The following is a 15,739-nucleotide window of genomic DNA, read 5'->3' on the forward strand; positions in this document are numbered from 1 at the left end:
ACCTCTGATTGTCTGGTGCTGGCCAAGTGTTTATAAATATTTGGTAATCAGCAGACTTTATTCGTCCAAATCCCAAGAAAGACCATCACATGCTAATGGCATGTAATCCTGAAGGGAGCAACACAAAAACGAAACATAATCTAGGGCAGCTGTCTCTGCCTTTGGGGGCAAACTTGAGAGTTTTTAAAATTGTTTCATATTCTCCTACTAATGGTCTTCTGGTACAACAGCTTCAGTGTTAGTTATTCTTGTCCATCCAACATGAAAGCGTGCTTCGTCTTTCCTGGTACGAAGGGTCCTGTCTGCATTCAGTTGATTAACGAGCTGGAATATCCTTCAAGGATTGCATAACTCTCCTGATTTTATTTCTGTTTATGTTCTAAAGCCAGTTACAGCTCCTATTACATTTCCATATTACACATCACTAGAACATACTAGTGTATGAACAAGGTTGAAGAACTCATGTTTACAACAAACTCAGCCCCAGCCTGTTGTCCCATTGATTATTTATGAGTGGCAGTTAATGACAGCATCAAGAATATAAATTAGTATTAGTAACACCTTCATGCATAAACGGCGTGAAGTTGAGCGGGCTTGGCTGAATCTAAGCAGCAGTGGGTTGTGTAACAAGATTGAAGAGCTGTCAGCATAGCCCGGCTCCTGCTCCTTCCCAAAACTTGAATTTTCAGGGTATCGCAAATCCAGGGTGAGTGCCTCGGCTGCAGAAATACGTTGGGTTAGATTTCATGAAACTGTTTTAATGCTGAGGCTCCCCTGCTAATTCTGAGTGGATTCCTTGAGGTAGTTGGTCTTTGTGAGACGAGGTAGTCCGGGACGGAGAAAGCCAGCACATTGCTAACGGCACATGCAGCCTCACCGTAGAAAAGTTACATACCTGCCTCTCAGAGACCCACTGGGTGCCCTCCAAAAAAGCTTGAAAGGGTTGCTGGGGCAAACTCCAGGTGAGATGACCGTTTGCTTTTAGTTCCCTAATAAAAAGCAAAGAAGTCTTAGCTGAATGCATTGCTAGAGCTCCCTATTCTAAAACGCATTTTCAGTTCATTATTCATGGCTCCCCGAGGGCTAGCTCTATAGGCTGCTTTTTAATATGAACTAACCCTTAGATTGGAAAATTGCCATTTATTTTTTAAAAAGCCACAGAAGGTTGCAGGTCAAGTTTGTCATCTTATAAATGTATTTTCTTCTTTTGTATACGCACAGCAGGTTTTTCTTGGTTTCTTTAGGCTCAGGTGAACCAGGACTGCAACTTTATGCCAAATATTCATTACCGAGGGGGTTCTCGTAACTATGGAATAGCTGTGCTTATTAGGGCAGACTTACCCTGCCCGGTGCCATTAGTCCTTTTCCATAACAAAATGCACACACGTTCGGAGAGAATAAAGCATTTGGTGTGAGAGCACATTCACACAGGTAATCTGAGTGAATTTGGCAAACAGAGACACGAAAACAGATGGGTGAGCGTTTGAGTCCGATTAAACTGGTCAAGCCAGGTTTGTTTTTTTCCAAAAACTAATTGCAAATTTTCCATCAGTGACTTCATTTGCTATTATTTCCATGGCAATAGAGAAAAAAAAAAAAAAAAAGGGGGGGGTGGGGGGAAGTTTAATTAGTTCAGGGGAAAAACAAACCACAGTGGTTTGTCTTGTTCTGGATCCACAGGCAAAGCTGCGCACATCACACGTGTGGGCCTGACGCTGGTCCGGCAGCCCGGAATGCTGTCGTCGTGGCTCTGCACGACTTACTTAGGGGAAGGAAAGTGGCTGATTTTTATAGCTGTCCGAAAACAAAATGTGATTAAGAATTAGTTAGGTAGCAAGTTCATTTCTCCAGTCTCAGGGCAAAGCATTTTTGTTGTCACTGAGGTCAAAATTCTCCTTGACTTAAAAAAACTTGCAGAAAGTCTTCAGGGTTTAATAGGTTCGTTTGCAGAGGAGTTTTAGCCAAGTGAACAGGAAGGAGCAGTCAGTTCTTTCATACACATTGGCAAACGAGTGAGTATCAGGTATGACAATATGTGATATTGTCCAATGAACAATGTGTGAGGTCAGTGTATGTTGCACGAAAGTAACAAAAAAAAAGTTTTAAATCAGTGTTTAACGATGACCCATGGCCATTACCAAAAGAGAGAAGGCTTAATGAATTTTTCCCCTCAGGAACAGAGTATTTTGATGGTCAGATGTTGCTCCCTTAAGACGCAGCTTAGGAATTTCTTTTTATTTAACCTAAGTGACAGAATAAAGTTTACCAACTGCCTCAAGTTAGCCAAAGAAACCCTGGTGGGGCGGTGCTGAGGGTGGACGGCAGTGGGCCCAGGCAGTGTTTGTGTGTGGGGGGAGAACAGATCCCGGCTCCAGCCTTCACCCTGCAAAGCCGCACGGCGTGATGGTTCCCTGCATTGCTTTTTCCCTTTCCTCCTTGCGGCAGTCTTGCTAATGAACTAAAGAGGAGGAGAAACACGTGGATGTGGGCCAGTTGCAAGTGTCCGTGATGGAGACACCATGTGCAGTGCTGCCATGTGGCTTCAAAGCCAGCGTTCATGGCAATGCCAGGGTGAGCTGGTCTTGCATCTTCGAGGCAGCAAATGGGAAAGCCACAGTGCTTTGAGCATACTTCCTTATCTCATACTGACATGGTCACGCCTGCTAAAAAGAGCTTAAAATAAAAATAAAATGCAACCAGACCCTGCATCCACTGAGCTCCTGCATCTCTCTCTTGTTTTGTTTCCTTTCAAATATTCAGGCGGAATGTACTGAGCTTGTCATCGGGAATCGAAGATATTGGTATTATCAAGTGGGATCTAGCACTGTGTCTTCTCCTCGTCTGGGTGATATGTTTCTTCTGCATTTGGAAAGGAGTCAAATCCACTGGGAAAGTAAGTGCTCTTTTACCCTTTTTATAACAATTGCAGTTAGCAGATGTTAGGAATTCTAAGTAATGCTGTTCTTAAAGATATTCACCATTTCCTTGAAAAATACATATTTTTGCCCTGGATAAAAGAGGGACTTGGATTCAGCTGACTTTGGAAAGTCGTTGCCAGTGCCCAAAATGCCTGTGAGTCAAGTAGCCGGTACTGGAATGGCATCAAGAAGCAGACACGGGCACGGTTCGGGTACCACTTTGCCGCTGTGAGGACGAGCATCCCACTGCTGCGTGTCGTGAGCATGGAAGGTCTTATGCTTGCGATGTGTGGTGCTCTGTGCTCCCTGTCCGCGCTCTCACACCGGCCAAGTTCACTCTCAGTGCAGCGGGGTGGATGTTAACATAGCTGTGGTAGGGATGTTTTAAGTCTGTGGAAACTGCTGGATGCACAGCATTTTTGAAATGCCGCTCACTTACAGAAAAGCTGTGTGCAGACACAGGAGACTAAACTTAGGTACGTGTTTAGAAGCACTCTCCTTAACAGAGATCCTGGAGAGTTTGTGTTTTCAGTCTCCTCGTGTGCTCTTTAGAATCGTGTTTAGAAGCACTCTCCTTAACAGAGGTCCTGGAGAGTTTGTGTTTTCAGTCTCCTCGTGTGCTCTTTAGAATCATGTTTGTTTCTAAAGGATGATAGTTGAATCATTCCTGAACCGCATCCTGCCCCAATGCAAGAAACAAATAACAGCAAATCTTGGCCAATCACTTAACAACATGAAGCATGATATTATTGCCCCTCGCATACAGTAGTGTTTTTAAACCTAGTTTAATGACAAAAGGCTTTTGAAGCCATTGCATATGCGTGAGGCTCAGCTTTCAAACCTGTTGGTTGAGGCAGCATTTCATTCTGTACCTCATCAGAGGTAGAGAGGTCTCAAGACACTAAGGTCCCACACGTTTCTTGTCAGCTAGGTGGAAGGGAGCGACCCCATTAGTGTCCCACCTGAGATGCCACAGCGTGAACCCACCTTTTATCAGCCTCCAGAGAAGTCAGGAGGAGTGAGTGAGCAATTGCAAGTGCCTCAGCTGCAGAAAAAGCATCATTTAGCAGTTTTACCTTGTTATACGCTGCAGAATCAACCAGGAGACAAAACTCCATAGGAAACCAGACCTCATTAGTTCCAGTGTTGACTAAACTACTTGCTTTACTGTCGTTTCTGTCTTGCTTTCTGTGATATTTATCATGGAGCCTCATTAAAATCATGCTGGTGCCTTAGCCTGGATTCCTGCCAGCTTTGTCCTAAAGAACAGCTTCCACACCTCTAAAGCATACGTTGACAAAAATGTTTGCTTCTCCGTTCCCCCTGACTGATGTGACCCGATAAGGTGGTTGTGTAAGTTTTATAGTAAAGGTGAACGCAGTAAATCTCCCGCAGTAGCCGAGTGGAAGCCCACGTTTCTGCAGTACCTTTGGCGAGCCTGGTGTCTGCTCGGTAAAGGTTATGATAGCAGTGAGCTCCTGATGGTACACTATTTCAAAGCCCCTGTGAAGGTAACAGGTTGAAAACGGGTCTGTTAAAATCAGTTCTCTTAAAAGTTTGTGGAAATCCAGCAAAATGGTCTCATTTCTAAGACAAGGCAGTTGGTAGGAATTCGCTGCCTCTTCTCCGCCCAACAAAACCATTGGAAAGGCTCCGGTTGACTCCATTAACATTGGGGTCAAACAAAAGTAAACTGTAAACTCTAATGGAGGACTTGAATTATTTGAGAAGTCTAGTTTACTTTAGTAGATGGTTGTTTATAGCACTTCCCTGCTTTCCAGCGTGTTAATGGCTCTTTGGAGAGCGAAAAAAAAAAAAAAGACAGACATAGTTTTTAAATCTCGTAGTAGCGCATTGGACAAATAAACATGAAATCATGAGTAAAAATAATAGTTGTGCTTATGCTTTGGATAACGTGCTTGATCTTAAAAATTCCTCCGGCGTTACGAGAGAATCGTTACCTGCAGCGCAAAGGCCACTTTCTGAGTGTCGTTTACTCAGTTCCTGCAAATACATCAAGGCATATATTTTTTTTTGTAAGAAAACTTAGATTTTTCATAGGGCGGGCTTATATTAAAAAACATTAGAAAGCACAGAAATCCCCCTTTTGGTTTTGGTGAAACTGGGCTAATGTGTAATATATGTTATTTGTCAGTGGAAAATATACAGAAAATTCATGGAGAGCATTAGGGACGTGTGTGAAAAGACTTCCTTTCGTTTTCTGAAATCAGTCCTGTTCTGTGAATTATTACGGCAATGCAGGCTTTGAGTTCTCCTCGTTATTCTCAGAGGACACACTTAAGAAGAAAAACGGTGCATCCCGTGAGCTTTACTGTAGCTAAACAAATTCTGGAAAACAAAAATACATTTTAACCCATGGCAGCAAACTGTAATTACCTGGGGGGATCATCTGACTCCATGAAAAACGCCCTTTCTTGGACAGTAGGGGTTCTTGACTGTAACACAGCGATTATATAAAAAATGAGGGAAAGCACTGATGAGCAAAGAAAACAAAATGTTAGAGATCAAAAAGCGTGGGTCTAAAGATAGAACTGTCCAAATGCAAGCTCAATTAACCCTCGCGCTGGAGATTAAAGCAAAGGGCTCTTTCATCAAATGAATGATAAGATAACAAGAAGAGAAGAAGTAGGCTGTTATTCAAAAAAGGGTGGGAATAGAGGTTAAAGATAATGAAGACATGTTCTCGAACTGGATGAATAGAGCCTTAGTTTCCAATAATGATGTTGCTGAATAGGCAGCAAGGGCAAGAATGAAGTTATGGGACTGGAAATTACCGCTGTTGAGTCTGATGCCAACCTGAAGGGCTTCATGTGTTCAAGGCGATGGGAAGGGAGACACAGGAGCACGGGCCAAATTATCTTTATCTCTGAAAGAAGTGCCTCGTAAAATTGCCTGTAGGAGCAGTAGTGAGGCTGCACAGCAAAATCGGAGATAGCAGCAGAGCTTGCAAAACAGTTTGCAGTTTTTAAGTTCAAATAAAGAATGAGGTAATGCTTCAGGCACGCTCAGTGAGGAAATCTCTTCAGCTTCCCTGGCAGAGGTGCACTTGTCATGTGAGGAGGACAAACAGGGCAAAGGCAGAATTTCTAACCAAAGTCATGAGTTGTATTAAATCCTGTGTTCTCTGCCTGAGTGACGTGACCTCCCTCTGGGGGGATTCATGAACCTGCATTGCCTCAGGCCTAAAGCAATAAGGTGGTAAAGACCATTAAACTAAAAGTAGACACAGAAACTCAGGTTGGGTCCTTTCTAGGTATGAGGGGGGCTTTGAATTCCCATCGTTAGGTCTCTCCTGACTCCGGAGGTGTACCGTTGACGGCCACAGACTAAACATACCTCTTTTTTTTTTTTATTGCCAGGTAGTGTACATCACTGCCACGTTCCCATTCATCATGCTCCTTGTTCTACTCATCCGTGGTGTGACCCTGCCTGGAGCTGCAGAAGGCATCAAGTTTTATCTTTATCCTGATATCTCACGGTTAGCTGACCCACAGGTACAGAACCAGGAGTGGGGAGCGGGATGATTTCCTACACAAAGGGGGATGGTGGAGGGTGATGGTGGTGATGTAATGGCAATAGATTTTTTTTTTCTTTTCCATAGTCTTTAGAGGTCCAAATATAGCATGAACATTAATGCTGGGTTATATTTTCCAGAGATCAGCTTAAGAAGGTCACTGTTATATGTGTTAATGCATCTTTCCATGTGTATGTATGTGTGTGTATGCGTGTGTATTTTTTTTGTGTCAAAGGACTCTGAGGCTGTAGACTCTGTCCCGTTATACAATCTCAGCTTTCTTGTTGGTAAGGTAAGGGAGATGCATTTTTTAATGAGGATAGTCTTTAGTTTCAAAGGAGAGACACGTGAGCTTCACAGATGGAACAAGCAGCGACAACTGTGAGTACCAGTGTCACCTAGCTCCCACTGCTCAATAGGAGGAGACTGGGAAAGAAGTGAATGAAATAAGAGAAGAAAGAAAACCCATGTAAAGGTAGAGAAAATGCTTTCTGAGGCACAGGAGCTATTACTTGCTTAGCCCTGGCTAGTGGGAGCTAGGCTTACTCTTTCTGTATGGGCTGTGATTAGATAAAGATTCCATTCTGTGCTCATGAATACGTGACGCTAGTGCAGACCAGCATCGTTCCAGCCAATAGTGATCATGTGAGAAACGCCAAAAAAATGCAATACACCCCTCCACGCCCCACCCCACCCCCCACCCCCGAAAAAAAGAAAACAAGGGGTCTTTGAAAATAACGAAATGATGGTCACAGTGAGAGGGAATGGTGTCTTTCTTTGCTGTTTCTTTCTAATGCATAGGTGGTTAAAATAAAACTCCAACGGTAGCTGAATAACTGTAGTAGGAAAAGTATAATTGAAAGAAACCTTGCGGAAATGTGGTTCATTCTCTAGTCTTGCCCTCTTTATACAACACACCCTCTTTATAGGAGACATTATGTTTTATGAATGAATCAGCTTTTATGGGACTCTTATCATTTTTACGATCTGCTATTAGCCCGAAGTCCAGAGCCAATAACGTAGAAGAGATTCATGCGAGTTGGCAGGCCCCCTTCCATGGTCTAGCAAAAGCATCATCTCCAAGGAGACACCAGCCAGCAAGGTGCTGGGAAGTGATGGTGGGAGGGAGGAGGTAATGGTCTACAGTCTTAATTCTCACTTACTCAGACTCCTTGGTGGTTTCTACTGGTGTTAGCAGACGTGCATTAGCAGAAAGAAGTGAACATACGGTTTCAGTGGGTGCATTTTGATAGCTTGCTACGTATTTACTAACTGAGAAGTTGATAGTGTACTGTTATTTCAGTGTGTGTATTTTTTTTAATGTAATCAGGAGAAAGAATCATGAGACCAAGATCAGATACGTATCTTATAAAGTGCATTGTATTTTTTGTGTTTTCCCCCCACCCCTATGGCTTTTTATCTTGCATTTGAACAGTTACAAAAGCAACCAGAAAGCTAGAAAAATAAACAAACCGAATACACAAGCCTGTTTCTCAAGCTTTTTGCATCCTCAGTTTAGTGACTCTGTCGGCTGATGCTAACTGAAATGAGTTACAACAGAAATGAGCAATGTTATAAATACTTGTGCATTTCCTATTGCGCTGAAACGCGTTTATTGTTGCGCCAACAGGAAGGATCAGCTGAATGACTAAGAAACTAGAAATACTGAGCATCTCTGGGGAGGGGATACAGGAACTGTTACAGGGATGATGTTCTTGTGGGCTCTGACGCTAACAACTTTCTTTTCGCCTTAAAAGCCAAAGTTGCAAATGTGATGTTCTCTTTCCCTCTCTCCCCAACCCTTTAGCTATCACCCTCAGTGGAAGCAATTATTTTGTTGATTTTGCATAGTTTGAACTGTGTGTTTGCGTTGAGTGTTGCAGTGCAACGATGCCGGTAATAACAGTCTTTCCGTCTTTCCCTTTAGGTCTGGATAGATGCAGGGACACAAATCTTCTTCTCATATGCAATCTGCTTAGGAGCAATGACTTCCCTGGGGAGCTACAACAAGTACAAATACAACTGCTATAGGCAAGTTTCCATCCAAGGGGGTTTAGTGTTTTAGCTAAATGATGTAAATAAAGTAGGGACAATGGGTTAATTTTTTTTTAATTAACTTGCTCCATGACATATGTGTGACTTAGGGACTGTTTGCTGCTGGGATGCCTGAACAGTGGTACCAGTTTTGTGTCTGGCTTCGCAATTTTTTCCGTCCTGGGCTTCATGGCACAAGAGCAAGGGGTGAACATTGCTGATGTGGCAGAGTCAGGTACGATGGTATTGGTGGCAGTGGTGGTGGGCACTGCCGCCTAGCGTGTGAGCAAAGTTCTGCAGACTCAATCAGCTAACATTAAGCAATAAAAACAGAACAAGATTTCCTATAATCTCCAGAACAATAAGCATATTGTTGATTTGGGCTTTCATCTAGAGCAGCGAGGGTTAGCTGGGGTTGTATTGTTTACTCTGTCTTGATTAACAGGGCAGCAAATTAATTTCCTAGAGTGTGCTAATCCACTTGAGCTGAGATTAGAGTTAAGATAACCACACCATTACCTAGAGTCCAGAATGTCATTGATTCAAAAATTTATTCCATCTTTCTTTTCAGACTACCTTTATTTTCATTCAAATGTAAATAGCCAGTATTTATGTATTTTTCATAGCTTAGTTTTGCTTGCTCGCAGCGCTGCAGTGGGAATATTACCTTGGCCTTTTGGAGGGGCATAGGCGCATCTATTCCCAGGTCTCACTGAAAGGCAAGAGAAGTTGGAGAACTCCATCTCCTGGGTTCCGTGGACCATTTCATCCACAGGAACTCTAGTTGTTGCAGTCCTGCATTTGTCCTCTGTAGCTTCAGGGTGAGGTTGACAGAACTGTGAGAAGTCCATTTTGAAACTGGATGTGCACTTGGGTTCTTCCCTTACTTCAGAAGTGTTCTTCCCATTAAGGTTCAGCTACGCACTTGCAGCTGAAGGCAGCTAAATCCTCATAGCATGGGAATGTATCTCAGGCAAACCAGATACGACATTTTTAGCTCTGTGCATGTCTCGTCCATGAGGGCAGGTGTAACCATGTGTTTTCATGTAGAACAGATAGATTAGATGGGAATTACCATTCAAAAATAATGAGTCAGGCCTCTACAGCCATGATGCTTAAAGCTAATCAGATTCAAGTAGTAACAATGGCACCTGAGTGCACTTTTGGCATTTCTTTCTGATTTTTTTGGGCAATTTTAATTCACCTGCATAGTATTTGAAAGCTCTCCTCTGCAAACATGCTATTAAAAAGAAAAAGACAATATATCTTCTAATCACACGGCTCTGGGAGTTCCATTTTTAAGACAGATATCTCACTTCACAAGGGCTAATGAGAAACTAATGACATTGGTGGCACCGCTGGACTCGTGGGTGGCTGCAATTGGCATACCTCTCGCAAGTTAGTTAACAGTCTTGGCCATAATGCTTATTTTGATCAGAGATTGATTGCTTTGTTTGAAAACAGGAAGCAAGGGAATAATCCTATTGAGTGAATCATAAATAGCCCCATTTTTTTTAATATGTAGGTGGATCAATTCCAAGAGTAGCATTTTTAAGTATTTCCACATTAGGTTTTTATCTGGTCAATATTTACTCTAATTTTTATTATTAAATCTCTGATAAACAGGCAGTTACATTCCTGTTGCTTCACATTTTTAGAATTAAATAATTTTGTAGTGACACTGGGTTGTTAGGGTAATGTTTAAATCCAAATTAACTAACAGACTTAGTGTTCACATAGCATGTTTTCATCAACAGCTCAAAAAGCATTTTTTAAAGGAGGGATTTTATGGCTTATTATAGGGACAACGAGGGCATTGATTAGCTTCCGAACTTGGCTTTCGGTTTCTTGCATATCTTGCTGTCAATTCCTTCAGATTTTCTGCTTTACTTAATTCAGCCCTAGTCACTAATGGCCAGAGATTGCAACCGTCTCACTGTTCAGTGCGTTGCCCGTCACCACTGGCCAGTCTTCAGCTAAATCCTAAGGGACATTTTTACATGACAGTAAACTTTACCAAAATTATCCAAACCACTTTTCATGGTTTTCCTTGCTGCCCTTCTTGGCAGAGATCAAGCACAGAGCCCCTGGAGACCGCTTGGTCCCGCAGGGACGAGCATCCCGGGGCCCGCGCAGGGCCGTGGGGGAGGCTCTTGCTGACACTGCTGCCCCGCTGCTGACTTCTCAGCACAGCGGCATTCAGCAGATGCTTCAGCCTCTTTTTTCGGCCTTGCCTTTTTTGGTTTCTTATGACGCAAGGTCAGAACCACTCACTCCCCTGGGTCAGGAAAAAGGTGAGCAGAAGCGCTGCCACTTGGCCGTAGCACCAGGGAGAGGACGTGTCCACGGGGCCAAGACCCCCCCCATCTCTGCCCAGCGAGTTAAATCTCTCCTGCCCTATGCCTGACAGCACTTGTTTCCTTGTTTGCCCTCCTGCAAGCCAGGGGAACATCAACAAATTTGCTGACAGCAGAATCTCATGGCCATGTTTTCCACCTGTGCCAAATTCAGCCTTGGTGCAATGTTCCTGGGACACCCTCATCAGCGAGGGGTGGCTCCTGCTTAAAGCCCCGGTGGCTGCTGCCGGCCTTCACTGCCTTAGACTTACACGACAGTTTCATTAGACCCCTTTGGCTTCTCAGTGAAAGGAGGCTTTTAATGGATAGCACCTGATTTTTTTCAGCAATACTTTTAAAGGGAGAGAGGAAAGCAGTGGAGGCTCAACAAGGCCGTAGTGAGTCCTGTCTAATCTGTGCTGCGTTTCTGGCTGGAAGAAACACGTTACCGCCTGTGCAATTTGTAGCAGTGTTAAAACAGCACAAGAGGTGCCTTTTTTTTTTTTCTTTTTTTTTTTTTCTCAATCTAATTGCAAACAAATGCAGATTAAGCAGGCCTGACTATAGTGCCTTGGTCTCCCTGATGCCTGCCTGGTCTCTGCCTCCGCAGCGCTCTGCTCCTGGAGCGCGTCTCCAGCCGAGCCGCGGCACTGCGCCGGCAAGCGGCCAGCGAGTGGGCTGGGATTATTGTGGCAGTCCTAATTAGCTCTTAATAGCAGCCACAAGTGCTTCACTTTTGCAAAACACCCTTCAGAGCAACAGAGTTTCAAATTAAATACCATTTTAGATTATTTATATTCAGTCGAGGGGATGCCAAGAACATTTTCTTTCACATGGACTTTTCTCTTTATATTTCAACACTTAGTTTCAAAGGAAAATCAAAGCTAGCACAGGGCTTAGGGCACTCGGTATTAGACGGTGCCACAGTGCAAGGACAGTCTCACTGGCCAAAGCATACAGAATTGCAGCAAGTTTTGAGCAGAGCAGTTTTACATCTGTCTCATCAATTGCACAGATCAGCTGCAAATGCCATCTGGGAGCAGTTCTCCCTCAGGGAGGATCTACTGTATCCACTGAATCAGGGGGAAAAAAAGCAAAGCCCCCCCCAAATTTGAGACATTCACCAATTTTTTGGTATCTTCTGTCGTATAAAATCTTAGTTGTGTTTCATTTAAATAAAATTAGTTGCTCGATTGTTGGCTAATTTGTATTTATTTCTGTTCAAGTATTTTCAGTGACTTAAAGTTTTCCTTAGTTTGAAAAAAAGTCTTTTTTTTTTTTACCTCTCTCTTGCTTCTTTTTCCATCTTTCTTGTTGGAAAGGAAAAGTGGGAGGTAGGAAGAGCAGCATTAGAGATTTTTCTGTACAGATCAGAGATAAGATTTCTCTCCCCGCACTGCAGCAGTTTTAAAAAATTCCTTTTCCCGTTGAAAGTTACTTCAAACCACTTCAAAATCCTGGAAAATGCCGGTCTTCAAGGCTCCCTAAAACAAACAAGCAGATGAGCCAGGTATTCCTGGTTTTAAGCTGAATTTAAATCTGCCCTCTGAGTTTTTTGTCGGCTTCACCAAATTTCTCCAGCCACTTTGAGAGCCTGCCGTAAGTGCTGGGTTGCCAGTGTTCCTGTCTCCCACTTGGAGAGGGCTCTTTCTCGCTCCACAAAAGCTCTCATAAGCGATAGCTAGTAGCGCCTGGCTCCAGGTGAGAGCGCCTTTGGAGATCAGCGTGCGAGAGCACTGCGCGTATGCTCGGTGTGTGGGTATGAGTGAGATGCCATCTGGTCCACGGCGCAGACGAGACCCAATCTAGGGACGAGCCCTCGCACACAAGGCTTTGCTTTCCAGAGCAGAGAAGCCGGGCACTTAGTCCCAGCCCCGCTGGTGCTCCCGGACTGTCGCAATCTGTCCTGCGCTTGGGGCTGATGTTGGTCATAGTCAGTGTCACCGTGGCAGGTCTACCTAGGCTGGCCAAATAGGGGTAGATGATGTGACAGCATGGGGAAGCGATTTTACACAGAGTGATTTTACACACCAGCAATTCCTAACAGCAGGAGGCTTTTTTTTTTTTTTTTTTTTTTAAGGGACCACAGCTGATACAACTAGGAGTAGCCTGATCACTTCAGTGCAGCGGTGAGGCTTTGCGGAAGTGAAGGAGCAGACTCCTAGAGTGCAAACCCCGCTCTAGAAAAGCCATGCTGGGTTTGGAGGTTGCATACAGAGGGAGGCAGTTGTTGCATTAGCAAAGATACTGGGGAGTGTTAGGAGCAGCGTCCCTTCCCTGCATGCAAAAGAGTTTCATCATCCTCATCTTCATCGTGACCATGTGGGCTAGCAGTGGGATTCTGCCATTCTCCTGGGTCACCCCTCTCCCCCTGGCCCCAGTACTGTCCTGTGTCCGAGCGGGGCAGGTGTAGGACCACGTCCATTATTGGCATGTTTGAGACAGATGTTAAAACTGGTGATCTGTTAGCAATGGCCTCAGGGGTTTGCCTGTGATTTCTGCTGTAGTCATGCGTGCTTCGATTTCAGATAAAAGAGCCAAACTGTTTCACTTCTGGTATTTCCAGCCGCGTTTGGATTTATCTGAACGGAACCAGGCATTCCTGCATTTGAGTGTGGCTACCTTTACCAAAGAGCTGGTACTTACTATTTCTCTTCCCTTCCCTTCCCCCTTTCCTATTTTCTCTTTCTCTAGGTCCAGGCCTGGCCTTCATTGCCTACCCAAAAGCTGTGTCCATGATGCCGCTGCCCACCTTCTGGGCAATCCTTTTTTTTATTATGCTTCTGTTGCTTGGACTGGATAGCCAGGTTAGTACCGTGGGTAAGAGATACATTGCTTACTGTCTCAGCGCTGCTGAGAAAAGCTGGTTTTACAGGCATGAGTTAAGAAGGGAATACCTCTAATGCTGCTTAAGAGGAATTCATCTGGCTTGCTTTTTAGTGCAGGGGCTGCATTTGATGAATCTATGACTGTCACTTCATAGTATGATGTCGCTCGATAAGTCTTTGTCATCAGGAGTTAATGGAGTCCACAAGAGCAGGGCAGTTCTCCCTAACTTAAATATCAGTCTGAGTCTGGCGGGGAAATACCACCATTTTGTTTGTGGTGCAGTATTTTCCTATTTTGGAGAAGAACTTAATCATTTTAAAACACAAAAGACTGCAGCAATCTGCTCCACAGAGTACTTTGTGCTATTGGGATCACCTGCAGTGTGCATACACCATAATTAAAACAGTAGTAAGAATTAATACTACCAGGAATATACAGGCACTGATAGTCGCTAAGTGCCAAAAAAGAAAAGCGAAGCCATCACGAGGCACAAAAAGCACGAAATGTTTTGTACGGTGTAGCCGGGGTGGCTTCGTGAACAGCCCGAAAGCCACAGCCTTTCTCGGTGTCCTTGGGCTCAGAGCTGCTGAGCAGTGTGGGATCCTGCTGACTTGCACGTCACCAGCACACATTTAGGACCTCCGAAAGGGCCAGAAAGCATCTCGGGTTCCAGCTGTACTAATTATATAGCACAAGCTGCTATTAATTAGCGATAAAAAATCAAAAAGTTCAGTCCAAGAAGTTAGGTTACTTTTCCCAGTGGTTGCTTATAGGAATGTTGGACGAAATACCCCAAAAGAACCTGTAAATCATTTCTAGATAGTCCACTTAGAAGGAAATGTGGGTGATGAGGGATTATGCAGTAACTACACATTCAAAATTGCTGAAGTTTTCAGGGCAACAGGCAGCTTTCTGCACTCAAATGAAAAGTCACTAACATTATAAAAACCCCGTTGGTAAGGATGAAATGTTCATTTAGCCTAAATGCTCTCTTGTACGAAGAGGGATCCGTAAATGGATGTTTTAGCCAGTTGTTGTGTACTTAATCTCTTACATTTTTGATATTGCATTTACCCTAAATTCCTCTTGACAGCTTAATCTTTGAACTCTAGTGAGCAACTTTCAATCGTTCCAAAGTAAATGCGAAAGTGCCCGATGCCATGGTTCAACAACCCTGTGCTTATGCAAATTGGAAGCTGTCGAGTAATTTTAAAAAGCTCCTCACTGCGTAGAATGATTAAAACTAATTGGAGCGCTTAATTTTTCTCCTCCACCCCTCTGGTTTTTTGGAGTGCAGTCAAGCAGGTTTCTGGAATGCCGGAGCAGTTTAAGATCAAATCAGCCCAAAGGAAAGGGTTGCATTTAAAAAGAAAACCAGTTTTACAGAAGTCAAACAGGAGGCAACAAAATCTGGTGGAGTGTTTGCAGGAGGGGCTGCGTTTCCAAAATGGAGCATCTGCTTATGGTCCGAGAGGATAGAGTTGTTACGGGGCACTTCTGGGCACTGTAAGAGCAATATAGGTGCTGGGTAGGAAAAGGTAGCTTTTCTTGAAATGATGCTATTTGATAGACTCCCTGCGATAAACCGTTGGTTGTAAGACAATGTATCCATTAAAGCGAAGATCATTTCTACGGAGGCAGCCTTCGTTCCCCATGGTATCCTCATGTCTTCAGTGAACTTGGTGCTTTTGTACCTTGCCGGGCTGCCAGTGCAGATCAGCTGAATGATCCCTTCTTTGGGTTTGTTGGGGGAGTTCAGCAGTCACATTTCTCCGTGGGTGAAACGCATCTGGTTGTCAATTAACTTTAAACTTTTACTCAAATCCAGTTTGGGTTATTTGGTTAACTCAAGTTACACATCTTACATGTAGTTCTTCTAATGGCAAGTAAGTACAAATACAGTTACCATGAAACTAGATAAAGTAATATTTTTAGCTCATTCTATTCAGATCTTCGTTTGTGGTTTACAAGTGCAAATAGTTTACCAAGTCTTTGTATAAGGACTGTATGAATAGCTCCGTTATTGCTGCAGAAGCACCCTAGAGCCTCACACAGAGGTACTCTGCTCACAGGGTCGGAAAAGACAA

General features: G+C 43.7%; 1 protein-coding gene across 9 annotated transcripts in view; it reads left to right on the forward strand.

Moving 5' to 3' along the window:
* Window positions 1-15,739, forward strand: part of SLC6A6 (solute carrier family 6 member 6) — a 118,042-nt gene that overhangs the window by 89,894 nt on the left and 12,409 nt on the right. For all 9 annotated transcript variants that reach the window (XM_074602896.1, XM_074602889.1, XM_074602895.1 and 6 more), the window contains 5 exons: window positions 2,761-2,893; window positions 6,299-6,433; window positions 8,381-8,484; window positions 8,598-8,722; window positions 13,518-13,630. In XM_074602896.1, the coding sequence (XP_074458997.1) occupies window positions 2,761-2,893; window positions 6,299-6,433; window positions 8,381-8,484; window positions 8,598-8,722; window positions 13,518-13,630 (610 nt within the window). The remainder of the gene's footprint in view (window positions 1-2,760; window positions 2,894-6,298; window positions 6,434-8,380; window positions 8,485-8,597; window positions 8,723-13,517; window positions 13,631-15,739) is intronic.

This window comes from Larus michahellis, chromosome 10 (assembly GCF_964199755.1).
Source record: "Larus michahellis chromosome 10, bLarMic1.1, whole genome shotgun sequence".
In the NCBI taxonomy this organism is placed as follows: domain Eukaryota; kingdom Metazoa; phylum Chordata; class Aves; order Charadriiformes; family Laridae; genus Larus; species Larus michahellis.